The sequence below is a fragment of the Salarias fasciatus genome, chromosome 22, assembly GCF_902148845.1.
Source record: "Salarias fasciatus chromosome 22, fSalaFa1.1, whole genome shotgun sequence".
In the NCBI taxonomy this organism is placed as follows: Eukaryota; Metazoa; Chordata; class Actinopteri; order Blenniiformes; family Blenniidae; genus Salarias; species Salarias fasciatus.
This window is the reverse complement of record NC_043765.1, coordinates 20,192,345-20,208,075: the sequence shown is the minus strand read 5'-3', so window position 1 is coordinate 20,208,075 and position 15,731 is coordinate 20,192,345. Positions and strand designations below refer to the sequence as shown.

Below are 15,731 nucleotides of genomic sequence, written 5' to 3'. Positions count from 1 at the left end.
AATGTCTTGGTGAGTGTGTGTAAGATAATCCTGGTCACCATTTAGTGGTAAAATTAGGGTCATAACACCTTCTGACTGTTTCGTGCATAAATTCAAATCACCCCTCTGCACATCTGCTCTCAGCCCGGTTCAGACTCGCTCTCAGCTCCACTGCAGCTCATTAGGAATCCTCCAGGGACTGCGCTTAAAAACGTGGTTTCCAGGACCTGGCCTGCCTCTCCGTTACCCCAAACACATCCACCAGATGTCTTTTTTTTCTCCTCCTCCTCCTCCTCCCTCATCCCTCGTCTCCTTCTTGGCTTCTCTTTAGCCCTCGCCCTCCTGCCTCACCTCATCTCTCAGATTCTGCCCCTGCTCTCAGTCTCTGTGGGAGTCCCCGGGGGTCAGACAGACAGATGTGCGATGTTGTCCTCTCCACACACACACACATGCTCACACACACATTTCTGACCTCATTCCTCTAAGGTGGCCCCATTTAACGGTAACTATGAAAAGACAACATCTGTACAGTTCAAGCAGATAAAAAGGAAACAAGAAGAAACAAGAACACAGAAAAAGAAATCTATTCAAATCAATTGGGGAATATCAGTCAGTGAGGGAGAGCAACGTAGTGTTTTCACATTGTGTTTCTAAAAAAAAAAGAACAAAAACCTTTAACTGTACTTTTGTAGTCAATTTGTTTAAAACATATAAAATTAAACAGCTCAAGAATGTCACTCGGTGCTTCTGCTTTTCAGAACTGATTTACAGATCCCTATATGAAAACATGTATTACACTGAATTATGCCAGATGAAGGATCAATAACTGGTTTCACCACTGTTTGACACACTCAGACAAACTTGTGAGGGTTGAAGACGTAGTAGAAGAGAAAGACTCAACACCTTGGAGTGAGGAGACGAGTGGAAACTCTTTACAGAATCAACAATAAACTTTTTTTTGGTCATTTATTTATTCTTCTACTTCACAAACTCGACTTCAGTCAATCATGTTTGAAACACGATTGGTGCAAGAAGCACAAGGTGTAAGATGGAGACTGTACCGGATGTGTTGCAGCATCATGAGTTTGGGTATAAAGCTAAAGGTGTTTAAAGCACAGACCTGAGGGAAGCACAGTGCAGCGATTCAAAACGTCCCATTAAAACTTCAACATTATTTTCCTTCTTTCATTTTTACCCTGAAATGATTGATTCAAAATTACACCACCCATAGTACAAAATAATAACAATAATAACATGGTTAAGAACCAAGAACATCATACTGAAGAGGCTTTCTTTTGGCCACAGTGGACAGAAAGAAAAATGAAGCTCAAACCATTTACAGAAGAAAGCTGTGAACTCAAGAGATGCAGAAACCAGAGATAAGGGGAAATAAATCAACCAAAAGTTGTTCATTTGAAATATTTGTTCAACAAAGACAATCGGTTAAATTAAATCATCACACCAACATGAAATTAAGCTCTCAATTCCATGATATTGTCTTAAAAAAAAGTCCTAAATGTACATGAATAAAATTGGAAATGGCAACAAAACCCAGAATCCTCTTTGCTTTATCCTGACTGGTTCCAGTTGAAGTAACATGTCTCAGTCATTCTTTAAAGTGTGTGTCGGCCTGAGATGAGGGCAGGAGGCGGTGCAGAGGTGTCTGAACCGATCGGGAGGAGGTGAGGAGAAATACAGGGGAAAAAGTTTCAGGGAGCCGAGAGCCGAAGGAGTGAAAGCCTCACTGGGGTCTGGCACCAAAAGGCTCTCTACTGAATCTGTGTGTGTGTGTGTGTGTGTCTGTGTTACAGCATGGCAAATATAAATACACGGTAGCAACAAATGATTGATCAAATGGGTCTTTCTTTGCTCGTATTATCAGAAAACCAGTGATATGATTTCTTTTCTCCTTAAGGGACAAATTAAACACAGAGAACATAGTTTGCTGCACATTTGTTGTATATATGACAAAGGATTGTTCTTTTAATGAAAAGCAAATGCAATCTTCAATTATGCAAACCTGCAGATCACAAATTTAAAATTAAATTAATGTTTACTGTTGTTGATACATGACATTCCAACAGCTTAAATACAATCTAAAAATGTTTAAATACAACAATAAGATCCTTGCTCTTAAAAGAGCAATATGACTACTTACAGATAATCACTGAGACACTCCAAAATCTTAAAATAACACAGAATAGCTCCCTCCCCTACTAAATAACAGAACGCGGCCTTCAGTAGAGCTAATATTCAACACATCCGTATCTAATTACATTAGATAAACACATGTATGTGTGTGTGGAGGCTATTCATCAGCACGGGTTACTTACAACCAGCACGTGTAAATCCCAACTGACTTCCAAGACCTGCCGACCAGTTGCTGGCCATTAATTGATCGATTGTCTGCTAATGTGACTAATTATCACCAATCAAAAGTTGCCATCACATGACTAACGCCCGCTGCCTCCAGGCTAGAAAATGAGCGGTAAAGCACACATGCGGAGAGCTGAAGGAAACACGGCGGATTCAACAGGGCAGACTGCAGCAGGAGCGGCGCAAACATGTGACACGTCTATATCTGATGACAGAGGGAGGGGGAGCGGCGGGCGGGTGTGTTGTGACTCCGGAGAAGTGGTGTTAACAGAAGCAGAGGCTTAACTACATGTTAGTAAAAGCTGATAAATATTTCAGAGCACAAGTCAATGCGTGGAGCACGCAGCGCTGTTTGGAGAACACCCTCCACCCTACATATGTGGATACCTCAGGTGGAAACCGCCTGTATTATTAATATTCACTATTCGGGTTATGAAACTCTGATTATGTTTGGTCCAACAACATCTACAGTATGTGTGAAGCAGCTTTTTCTATGAATTAAAACTCCAAACACGGGGGTTTCCTCTCTTTATAAAAGGATAAAACGTTCTAAATAAAGCTGTAAAGTCTTTCTGTTTTTTTTTTTTTTTTTCAGATTGTAAAGTGCAGAAGAGAAATACGGCGTTGAGAAGTCCGTGTACTGTAGTTCTGTTGACGGCTGTTCGGGGTGGATGTTGGCACAAACCTGCTAAATATTTCAAGACTGCAAAAGTACTGGTGTCTCCTCCATATTCATTCAGCGGTGGTTGGGCCCCCATCAGCTAAAAAACTGCTTCAGAAAATACCAACGAAAAAAAAAAAAAAAAAAAAAGTATCTGGAAAAAATATGGATCTCAATATCTCCTGCAAAATGCATCTGCAAACTCCCCACTGGTTGCGCTGAGTGCTGCATGCTTGCTGTGTGTGATGTTTGGGGGCCGCTTCTGCTCGTGTGACAGACTCTAATGTAAATGTAACTGGCTGACACCTGGAGGAAAGCAATTAATACGAGACTCACAGCAGCCTCCCCTCCCCTCCCTCCCTCCCTCCCTCCCTCCGTCGCTCTCTCGCTCACTCTTCTTGTTTCGCTCATAACTGGAAGCTTTCAGCAGAAAAAACACCGCTCTTTAATAATTTGTATTCATATGTCATCGTGCGGGCTACAGGCACTTCTGGCTCTCGGATATGGCTGCTGATCCAACAAGCTCACGACGACGCTCTCAGTTGAAATGCTCCAAACAAGTGCGGCGATCGGAAAACGAGAAATCAACGAAAACAGTCGGCGACAAAGACAGACACACATAAAAAAAAAGTGGTGACGATGTGAGGCAAAATGTGTCGATGTGTAACATGCATGAGCAGACGTGCACAAACCCCCATCCCCCTGCAAAGAACAAGCATTCAAGACGGTGGAAATTAAAAAAATGCAGCATAAAATTGATAGTTTCACTGAATTTTTAAACCCCACTTTGTGTTTTTTGTTTAGAATCTTGAGGGGTTTTTTTTTGTTGTTTTTTTTGGTTGTTTCAAACACTTTCCTAAACACACATTTTAAAACATCACTCATGCACACATACATTCTGACAAAAAGTTACCATACATTTTTGTTTTTTTGAGTGTGATTGCAACAGTCTGTTTGGCACAGAGATACTATAACTCCTCAAGTTCCAGAGTCCCTGCTTCCTCCCGCCGTGTCAGAACAGCTGAAGCAGCACCTCGGGCCCCCACTCCATGGCGGTCTGGGCGACGGCGAGCACGGCCGCCCCGAGCGTGGCGGACAGGCCCCACACGGCCACCTTCACCAGGCGGTTCCCTTTCCCCCCCGGCCCCGGCAGAGCCGCCTCCAGGCCGGAGTGTGGCGGCGCTGCGGGCGGAGAGCGAGGAGGAGGAGGGGTCAGAGTGCAAGGAGCACACACACACACACAAACACACACACACACACACACGGAGGGGTCAAGAGGAGTGAAAGCTGAACTAAAGGAGGATTAGGCTGCCTTTATGTTATAATCCAAAGACAAAAGGCAAAAACACAAGGAGGAAAGGCAAAAACAGGACAACATGACAAACAATCCAGTGTGAGATAATATTCACAACATCTGCGTTACAAATATCAGAATAGTTTTGTAATTCAACATTAATTCCACCAGTTCAGTGAGCACTAAACACGTCTTCCAGTATAAAGGAATATCATCATCGAGCACCTCTTGACATTGTTTTTTGAGATACGCTTTTCCAACTTTCAGTCTATTTTTGAGGCTGTGGTAAAGGTAGCACAATATTAGATTTATCCCTCAGTATAAACAAACGGCTTCAAACATGGCCGTGAAGTTGAATCAAAACACAAAAAAACGCTTCCAGCGAGAAAAAAAAAGAAAAAAAGAAACACCGAACATCACAGCCTTCACGAGGGTTTATTGCGGGGCTGCATTACGATTGCAGTAGTAGTTAATAGAGTGAGCAGAGCATCGCCAGAGATGTTAACCCGTCCGACAACCAAACACCAAAACTCACAAATTGATTTGTGGTTATATTCATTTGCCCAAGTACTGCTGCACCCTTGTAATGTATGTTGTCCTCCTACACTGTCTGTTGAATTTCAGAAGCAGTCTGAACTGTCATGCATGTGCAAAGACAACTGATAACATCAAACGTGTGCTGAAGAGTGAAAAACAGCTCATGTCTACCATCTTTTTTTTTTTTTTGACGTCCTATGAATCATCCTAATAATCACGATCAATAGCACACATCTGTAAAGCAGTGTCACGACGTGTCATTGACCCACACGGAGCTGGTGTGAAGACGTTCTCTGCACCGAGTCAGTCTAATAACAGTTGACAACATTATCAGGCGGCGCGGCGCTGAATGTCACCCTTGTGCGAAACACGTGCACGTTCTGTCTTTTACTAACTTCATCGGGCTCCTAATTGAATTTTGATGAAACTGCGGGGAATTAAGCGCGTCAGTTTTAATATCACGCCGCCTGTCCGGAGGGGAAAGCCACAACATATCTGTGATTGCGTGTACATCACACACACACACAATATGTCAGATGGTGCTGATCACATTTTCACAAAAAACCTGCGGGAATAATGCATCTCTTTGTTCTGTTTTGGCATATTTAAATTTGCCCTTGATTGGTCTGATGGGGGTGCTGCAACATTTGTTTACTTGTTATTGATTGGCCCAAAGGGGGGCGGTGTTTGTGGGGGGATAATACATTTACTGTAGCCTTGTTTTGAAGAATTGTGTTCCCATGCAGAGTGCGGAGAAACGCGAGGAGCCGAGGGTCTATCAGACTTTTTTTTTTTTTTTTCCCGATGTGGAAATGCTATTCCTTCCGATTTTTTTTTTTTTTTTTTTTTTTTCAACCAACCATGTTAATTTTTGACCAACTTCAAAGCCCGAGCAACGAGAATCCATCCATCTATAAGTACATCTGCACGGCCCGAGTGGAGCGGTAATGAGATTACAGCGACTATTTTTTACCGTGTCTGGAGGTGGTGGAGCCCTGGGCCTTGGTGAGGCGCTGGAGAACTGAGTCGGGCCTTTGGTGGAGGGTGGAGCGCTGGAACGCCTGGAAGGTGCTGATGGACAGGCTGAGGGAAGAAAACACAGAGAGACGGATGAGAAGAGAGAGAGAGAGAGAGAGAGAGCGGAGCCGGACCGGAGGTAAAGCACGAACAACGGGGGTGACGTGAAAAGATGGACTGATGGCGAAAGTGATTGATAAAGACAGGTGTAGCGGAGAGAGGATGCCAATTTGAGAGAAGTGCTAACTCAGTAGGTCTGGCGTTCGAGAGTAATGCACTGTGAGGCATCAGTATCTTTTAGCGTGTCAGTCAAGGCCTCGTGTCGCCTCCTGCCCTTAAACAATGACGGCACGCCGCGCCGAAGGACACCGACAGGCGGCGAGGGACGGATGGCTGTGGAGACGGACGCCGCGGTTCGGTTCCTCGCGTCGCCTCCCCAGTAATGAAGAAACGGGGGGGAAAAGGTCACACAGATGGTCACACACTAAGCATGGACAGAGCACCTCTGGATAATGGAGTTAGCGTGGGCCTTCAGAGCGCCCTCCCTCGGTTACTGAAGGAATTACATCCATTTACACTCAACAAGTCTCCGTCTTCCATCTGCAGAGTCTCATGAATTCCAACGCAAAAGTTGCACCACAAAGTACGTTTTGACTTTATAAAAGGAAACAAAGTCCAGTTTGAAGAGTTTATAACAGCATAACAGTTGTAATTTGCCTAATTAAAAAGCTGGTGCAGGCAAAGACTGCAGCGTAGGCTGATGTTGTGAATTTTGAATAAATGTCATGTCATGTTATCAATATAAATAATTGAAAATTTGTACTTTCTTCAAAGTCAATATTTATAGTAGCAGTTAGATCCCCAACTTGATAAAGGTTTGAACACTGGGCTCAATTTTCATAACAACAGTAATGCAAACATTTGGAACTCTCATAAACCCATATTTTATTACTGATCCACCATGAAGAAAACTTCAAATCAGATATTTTACCATTTTGCTGAAAATTTTAGCTATTTTTGAATGTGATGATGAAAGATATCAGAAAATGATGGAATCGATGTAATAAAAAAAAAAACACATTTCATGGGTAATTAAGTTCAATCAAGCAACAGGTCAGTAACTTGACTGGGTATCTAAGGAGTTATTTCAGAGCTGCACAGATGTTTATCAATCTCTTACAATTTCACAAACATGTTCCTCTAAGTGTGGTTAAAGAAACGTCGAAGGGCACAATATGAACAGAGAACATCATCAAAAGGTTCAGACAATCTGAAGAAATCTGTGTGGGAAGGACCAGGCTGAAGATCAGAAGTGAATTCTCGTGATCTTTGGACCCTCAGGTGGTGCTTCAATGAGAACAGGCATGATGCTCGGCTATATATCACCGCACTGGTCAGGAACACTTCCAAAATCACCGTCTGGAAACACAGCTCACTGTACAATGCCTCAGTGAGAGCTGTACCATGAAAAGAATAAAGTACATAAGTCTCGTCTAGTTTAAAATACTTTGAAATTAAAGGGATAACTGATCAAATATTTATTCATCTGATCGCTGAGAACCAGCGGATTCTAAGAAGCCAGTTGTGAATATTTAAGAGAAAAGTATCATAAGTATCATGACCAACACTCATTTAAAGTGAACATGGCCAACTTTTGGACGCCAAAACGAGGAACGGTCATTTATAGACAGTTGTCCGAAAAACAAACAAACAAAAAAAAGTGAATACTACATAATGCACAAGACCTTGTCCCAAAGTCCCATTTTTCAGAGATGTGTTGCTGGAATCAAATTAAAAAAATGAACCAATGGTTTCTCAAAAAACAAAAAAGAAAGCAGTAAAATATTGAAATTTCAACGACTGCATTCTGTTTTTAAATGACCTTCAACAGGATCACAATGTTCTGGAGTTATGCTTGAAAAATGATGAGTTTTTCTGTAGGTTGTACGGTTTGTCATAATCACTCATTCTTATGTTATATTTAAGACATTACACTTAACATTGTGTGCTGATCTTGCATTTTTGTGTTTTGATAATTTAATGTGAATTTCTTCATGATATGCTAAATGAAACATAAAGGTATTACATAAAACACTGAAAAAAAAGAAATATGGGCACAATGTCTCTTTGAGTCAGATGAAAATGCTTTGAACAAATAGTTTATTTTGAACTTGTTGAACTTAGTGAATGAACCTACAGCTAGAAATCAACTGTCCACAGAGCAGACCAGTCACTGCCGTATTTATGAAGTAGTAGGACGCCCTAATAAAGCATTTTAATTCCACAGGACGTGTCCTTACCACTTGCGAGATTGCAGCGCTGCCCGCTTGGCCAGTAATGAAGGAGGGTACTGTTCAAACAGGTCTTGGGCCTGGCCAATCAGGAGTTCATAGGGGAGATCCTCTGGGATGCGGGAGAGGAGGTGGTGGACCATGGCCATGTCACACTCGGTCTGCTTCACCTCCTTCTCTCTGTGCAACACAATCTGAGAGCAAGCAGCAGGAGGAGGAGGAAGAGGAGGAGGAGGGTTAACAGTCCGATCCCTGAAGTCCATCACTGTGGTCAGACATGAATCAGAAACTACATACGTTGTGCAAAAAGCTGGGATTTAAAGCCACTAGAGCAGCAGTCAGTGCACAGCAGAGCGATAGGCAGAGGAAGAGTTAACACCCCATGCTGTGTGCTGTGCTCAGCCTTGGAGGAAACATGAACTACATTCTGCTTTGTTGTTTCGCACACTTCAAACAGAGTGCTCCCTTTTGCCCAGCCCCTACACACACACACACACACACACACACACACACACAAACATCCTCAACAGCAAACAAGCAAAATTTGCACAGTTTTTCCATCTCATCAGAATGCACAAATTCCTCAGTAAAGGCCACAGCGAAGTAAAAAGGCCGTCTCACACTCAAATAAGCACTTGAAAAATCAAGAGACGTGTAAACAAGAAAAATAAATTATTTCCACAAACATGCTTGTGGTGATACACACATATAGTAGATGCAGTGAGCAGCCAGCTGATACAACAGGCTGCCTCGGAGAGGACCAGCATTTAAAAAAAGATTCTTTTTTTCTTTTTTCTACAAAATCCTCCCATAGCCATTGTTTCTCCTGATGCAGTCTTCATTCTTCTTCTTTTTTTTCCACCCTGTAATCCCTTCCTTCCTCCCATTATTTCTCTGTGCCCCTCTTAGTCTTTCTTCTCTGATCATTAGGAAGTATCTCATTAACTAGCGGGGTGACCTCTTAGTACTGAGCAACACTGTGTGTATGAGTTCCTTTGTTTTTTTTTTTTTTCCTCCATTATGAGTGTGAAACCTGGGAGCGCTCCATATATCGGGGGTCCGTCGTGCATTGTGGGAACTAAAATCCTCAACCAAATCATCTCGCATAGTTTTCAGGGTTGATTTCTGGCTTCCAGATGAGGTTCGTTTATGTATTTACATCTATGAGGAAATATTCATGCGTGTGTCATGGATTTCTGTCAGAGTCAGGAGCTCTTGCCTTCTTCTTACCGCAGCTGCGAGGTAGATGGGCATCAGCGGATGGGAGGCCAGGAAGAAGTCGTAGAGCCTTAAGGTGTGTTTGAACTCGGACAGGACGTGGCCGTACCACGTGATGAGCCAGGACAGTGCAAATATGGTTCCTACCTCCGCTCTGAAATGAAAAGGCAAACATAAACAAACCTCACACACTAACAGGACACATAGGCAAGACGATAACGCTGATAACTGCTAAAATACTCAGACCACACAGTGAGAATAATTAATACGGGAAAGACCGGGTCGAAGTCTTCTGTATGGCGTTTGCATGTTCTCCCTGTGGTTTAATGCTGATACTCTGGATCCCTTCAAAGTCCAAAAACAATCTGTTGACAGTAACTGGTGACGTCAAAGGTTCCTGAGGTGTGAATGTATATGACTATTTCTCTACAGTTTGCTCTTAATCACCTGGGATTCAATCCAGCACCCTCACTCAAACTTTTGATAAAACAGCATAGAAGATGGAAGGTTCTTTTTAACAGGGAAAAAAGAAACCCTGAGTGCAAAGCTACAATTACAGCCATGTTAAAGTAACATGTCTCATTAATCAATAAAATGTTGATTCAAAAGTCTTAACAATCCTAACTCAGGTTGAAAAGTGGCCCTAACTGTTGTTCCGACCAAAGCCAAGAGGGACTGAAAGTCATGAGGAGGCTGAGAAAAGCAGGGACAAAGTTCAAGGCCAAAAAGAAAAAGAAAAAAAAAAAGAGATGAGATTAGAAAACTTTTCCTCGGGTGACCTGCAGTTAGCAAACAATCAGTGTTCTACATGTCAGTGATTTAATGGATGGGAGTGTGAACAGCCCTTTGTAGGACTGGGATTGTTTAGGATCACTCTTTCATGAACATATTTGCTGCAAAACTGCTTAATCTGTGTTTAAAGATTTATTTCTTCTCCACTTTCACAAATGCATCCTACCGTCTCCAATGGCAGTTTGAGCGGAGATAAAAATAGGAAGCCACTTACTTACTATACATCCTTGAAAGGTTACTGGTAAGTATTGGATGTGAACACAAATGACAAGAACTGACCGAAGTGGAGAGTGACAAACTGTAAAAATTCAATGAAAGTGACGGACAGGGGGGAGGAGCGAGGGCAAGGAGCGAAGAACCGATGAGAAGGAAAGACATGAAATGAAGTGGGAGAGAAAGACAATATGAACATTAAAAAAAAAAAAAAAATGGAGGAGGAGGAGGCAGGAAAGAGTGGAGGATAAAAGAAGCAGAGATGAGAAGGCGAACGGCTGGAAGAGGAAGTATTTACTGAAAGAAGAAACCCAAACTTTGAAGTGGGTTGTTGTTATTGTGCCATTTTTTTTTCCAAGTGCAAAATCTTGTCTTTGGAGCTTTTCCTCTTCATGTGAGTAGACAGGTCGTTTGCATTTTTTACATGATATCAGCAATGATCAGGCAATAAGACGTTACAAAACACTGTGGAGAGACACCTGGACACATATCGAAGTACTTTAAAAGGAGAATTTGTGGATATTTTACAGTCAAACCTGCATTCACTGACTGTACATAACATCGTTTGCTTATTCAATAAACAACAAATGATGCATAAATCATTTTTTGGTTGATTTAACTACCTGGCTTCACAAATAAAGCTAAATGTGATGCACACCTTGGTGAAGCAGGAAGCAGCTGTTGCACCATCTGACCAACGTTCCCCAATGAGCCTGCAGCCCATGCATTTTTTACTAATATTTTAATGCAAGAAAACACCCAGGCCCAGCTCTCTCTCTCACTCTCTCCCCCTCTCTGTGGAGGCCTCAGATAAAAGTCAACACTGTGGTGCCCTCTAGTGGCTGTTACCTACACCTGGAGGAAGCACCTGCTAACTTTGAGCCTCTGTGTCAAATTACCTGACCATGAAGTCATGCAGCTCGAGGTCGACCTGCTCCAGTATAGGCATCAGATAGTTCAAAATGTGTTTGGTGCTGTCCATGGTGCTATCCATAAAATCCCTATGGACAGAGAAGCCGGGGAAAACAAAGAAAGATTGAGTGGGTTAATAGAATTTGGATTTCAAGTTTCAAGGTGAAGAAGGAAAAATTAACAACCTGAGGTGATAATTGGACAGTTTGTCCAACATGGCGATTGCCATCCGCTTCCCAGCTACCAGCAGCAGAGTGACGGCCACGTCGTGGTAACCCTGGTAGTAGTGAAGCTGAGGGTTACGCTTCAAAATGTCAAGTATGATGTCGATGAGCTGCTCCTGAAGCGCCGATCTCTCTGTGGCGGGCATACCTGAGAGAATCGAACACACAGTACATTCAAACAGCGGCAGGAAAGGAATAAAGTGTCTGCATGGCTTTTAACTGGGTTGAATACAATACAACATTTTTTTCCATAAGCTTGTCCCAGTGACGCTCCAACTCAGATCAATAATTGCTTCACTTTGTCAGATAACTGTGTCGCTGTACGTTTGATAAGAGGAACACCGAGCTCTGCTGCTATCTCTACTGATAAAACACACACACACACACCTTTAGGAAACCGCTTCATGGATCTCCTTACATCCAGGACTACTTGGTTGTAGTCCTTGTGGTTCTCTCTTACATCTCGACCTAAATGACAAAAGAAATACTTCCGCTATTAATGAGACTCGGCGTTCTTATGTTTGTAAAATGTACGTCGGTAAACCACTAACCAGGCTTGTATGGCAGATCATACACATTTATGTTGAGTAGTTTGGGCCAGACTTTTCTCCTCAGTTCGTCGGTGAGCAGCCCTCCCCTGCTGCCTGCGGCTCTCCTCAGGGTCTCAATGTCCACGGGATCACTGTCCAGTCAAAAGCAACAACTGTCACGGTGTTCAGTGAAGCCACGTCACATTCCAATGATATGCAGCGAAAACAAGAGGAAGCAACAAATCGAAATGACAAATCTCTCAGCAGGTATGTAATCTGACTCACATCCCAGTGCAGGACAGTTATGTAAACCCACACACAACATTCAAAACCTTTGGTTAATAACTAATACTCCCACAATTTCATTGAATTTCTGCAAGTCAATAAGTACATTGTTTTAGCAGAGAAAACTTAATTTATATCTACAGTTTTACACAAAAAACGTGTTTATGTTCTTTACTGTTGGGCTAAGAAACGTGCTGTAGAAAGAGACATTTCATCCATTCAAACTGATTTTAATGTACTGTCAACAATGCAATGTAACATCCAATGGAATGAAAAAATCCTCCAAGATGTACTTATTTTCTTTATTTATTAACAAAAGTGCTTTTATTTCATTTCAACTATGTACACTTTCAGCAATGTAACCGTTAATGGAATTGTTTGCCGTGCTCCTTAAACCTCAAATGACAAATATCAACATACAAAACAGATATTTTTAAGTCAGAAATGTGTCTCTTTGTGTCTATTTGAAACATAAATTTAAATGGTATTTATACTGACATTAAATCTTAAGTCCTTATTGAACAAGTTTACTCTTAAAAAAACACCTCTCCTCTGACTGTTTCTAATGCACTGCAGCAGCTTGATAAGTGTCTAAATATCTCAGCTGACTGGACAAGGAAACCTTTTTTTTTTCTTTTTTTGGTGCTTCTGGTTTCTCTAAAGCCCTCATGATTCTTGTCACACTACTTCTCAGAGCACATCCAAACAATCTCCACGTGTGAAATGATCTGAGCATGAAGCAGTGAAGGTCACTGTCTGCAGATAAACACATACCATCTAATTGTGGAACAGAGTTTTGGATGAGCCGGGAGAAACACAGATTCCCATGAGGGAAAACACACTCCGTGGCCTACAGCTGCAGTGCTAATGGAGACATTAGCAGGACGGATCAAACAGACCAATCCTGTTTTCTTTCTTTTTTGTAAGATTTTAATAGAACGTCAGCCTGGAAAACTTTTCAAAGCTATAAGACACACTGAGCAAATCCCAAGATCCAATGTCGTTCACCGTTTTCTTTTTTGTCACATTTCACCATGAACACTGAATAACTTAGATTTATTTTTAGGCAATTCTAATAAAACTGTCAAATAATAAATAGCCTTTCTGACAACGATCCTAATATTGAAAAAGAAATAATTATCTCAAACAACTCAAGCTATTAAATCCTTTATATACACAGCAGCACATGCTTAACAGACAAATATAATCGTCTCAACCTGATCAAAGCCTGTTGGATCTCAGCCAGCTTCTGTTTCCTTCCACAAACTGGATCTGAACAGAGGACAGGGGAAATGAGAGACACAGGGAAAAAGGCATGAGGAAGAGAGCAGGCAGGAATAAATATTTGAGGAATGAAACACAAACGGGGCAGTGATGCAGTGGAAGATGAACAGAGAGGAGACATCGGGGCAAATGGGAAGAAAGAAGAATGGATTAAGATGAGGGAGAGGAAGAATCGGAGTCAGAAAGATGGGAGAGATGAAGGAAAGAGAGACATGGAGTTACTAAACACAGATTAAACACTGTTATTAGGGAATAACAAAGATGGACAGGACATGGGCTCAGACTGTTTCTGAATCCAAACACCCACATTTTTCAGTTTCATTTCAATTAAAAATTCATCATATAGAGGGAATCTAGCCAATTCTACATACAGAAATATGTTGCATACATACATTTCTGAGTACCTGGGAAATAGGAAAGGCCTCAGTTCTCAGAGACAAAAATAAATCTTTAAGATAAACTCAGAGCTTCCACTGGGAAAGTCGAGTTATCTGAGAAGTCTGAGAATCATGTCTGAACCCTCTGAACAAGGCTGTATTTTAGTTGAAATTTTAAAAAAAAAACTGCACAACTTTAATGGATGTGATTCTTCATTTAAACCTATAATCAGTTATTGTAATTGCTAACAATTGCTTTTTATTTCAGCAACAAAAAACAAATGAATTGTGAATAGAAGCCGTGAGACAAGCCTGCTTTGGAGGTATTCTGAAGCAGCAATAAAGCGATAAGTTCATGTCGCTTATTTGTTTTTGTTGTGTGAACATTACCAGATGGGAAAGGGGAACTTCCCAAATGATAGTTGTCCCAGCACCTGGCTGCATTAAAGTACAATCTGCATTCTTTTTTTAACTTGAATTTTTATATATTCTTCTTATAAACTAATCAACATGAAATGATATTCTTTACAAAACAATATTTGGTAAATGGTGTACATTATAAAAACCCTTATGAACACAATGTTGTCTGGAAACTGTTTTAGATCATTATGTGACTGTTTAAAAGCTTGATTTGACTTTCCAATATGCATTCTCTCATGAGTATGCCTTCCATTTTTTTTGCAGTTAATACAGTTTTCCAGCAAATTTCCCTCAAAATTATTGAACCTGTGGATTGCAAATGTGAGATGCACATCTACCACCATGTCAAGAGCAGGAATAACAGTGTGATCACTCCCAAAAGGGACATTTTATCACTTGCATCTAACCAGCTACCTGTCTGTGACTTGCTATTAATTAGACCAAATCTTACTATAAGTATATTGCTTCCATGACTACATGGCGTTTCGTATTACACATCTAAACGTTGGCTTTTTTGTCTGAAGCGAGTGTCTCTGAATGATGAAATGAATGAAAATCAGAGAGTATCAACGCAGTGTCCTCTGTGTGGCTATCAGCTGAGATCATAGGGCTGCCACGCTGGCAGCATATGGACACACACATCCACAGCTGGCCAGTTCAGCAACATGCCAACACATCAACATTTGTTGGTGAGGAGCTGGAAAGCTCAAGATTAGTGCATTATTTACGGTAAGTCACCTGGCTGCAGTAATACTCTTAGGCTTGAGACGTGTAGCGCACACAGCCCTGGTAGATCAAGATTCACGGTTATGTAGTCAAGCAGTAAGTAAATAAAACGCTTTTCTGATAGAAAAAGAAGCTTTAAATGGACCGGTCGAGTGATTTTATCCTGAAAGTAACCCCAGCCTGTGCTTCACTGGCTTACCTCTTGTGACAGATCCAGTCTCATTCACCACAACTCCTCCATTCAGTTTCTTCTTTTTCAGTCGTTTCATCCCGTTTTAAAGATAACCTACTAACCGACTGAGTTTGTATTGTGACATAAGTTAGTTAATAACCAAAATATAAATCTAAATTTAGCCTAAAACAGTGTAATGTCTCCCACCGCGTTTCCCTCAACAGCTGGAGCTGTCAGAACTAATCTAACCGGATGGCACACCGCTGCGCTGCTATTGGCCAGATCAACCACGTGACTCATCAGAGGGTTGTCATTGGTCTGACTTCAACCTGCGCTGCAACCTAACTTGATTAAAGATTTGTAGTCCTGATATGTGGTCCTGACCGGTTCAGACAGTGTTACTTATACTTTTTAAAACTGGAA

The 15,731-nt window shown here is 41.6% G+C and overlaps 1 protein-coding gene across 2 annotated transcripts; it reads right to left on the bottom strand.

Annotated features, from left to right (window-relative positions):
- Positions 1 to 3,374: 3,374 nt before the first annotated feature.
- On the bottom strand, positions 3,375 to 15,542 carry LOC115409905 (TBC1 domain family member 20). 2 transcript variants are annotated; one of them, XM_030121206.1, is made up of 10 exons: positions 15,336 to 15,542; positions 13,547 to 13,601; positions 12,066 to 12,196; positions 11,902 to 11,982; positions 11,476 to 11,662; positions 11,278 to 11,379; positions 9,386 to 9,527; positions 8,165 to 8,349; positions 5,821 to 5,930; positions 3,375 to 4,198 (listed from the first exon to the last, which is right to left on the bottom strand). In XM_030121206.1, exons 1-10 carry the CDS (start codon positions 15,403 to 15,405, stop codon positions 4,029 to 4,031), a joined length of 1,233 nt encoding a protein of 410 aa, XP_029977066.1. In that variant the 5' UTR covers positions 15,406 to 15,542; the 3' UTR covers positions 3,375 to 4,028. The 2 variants fall into 2 exon arrangements, with proteins under 2 accessions (XP_029977066.1, XP_029977067.1); XM_030121207.1 differs by lacking the exon at positions 3,375 to 4,198 and adding an exon at positions 4,284 to 4,328.
- Between the last annotated feature and the right edge of the window lie 189 nt (positions 15,543 to 15,731).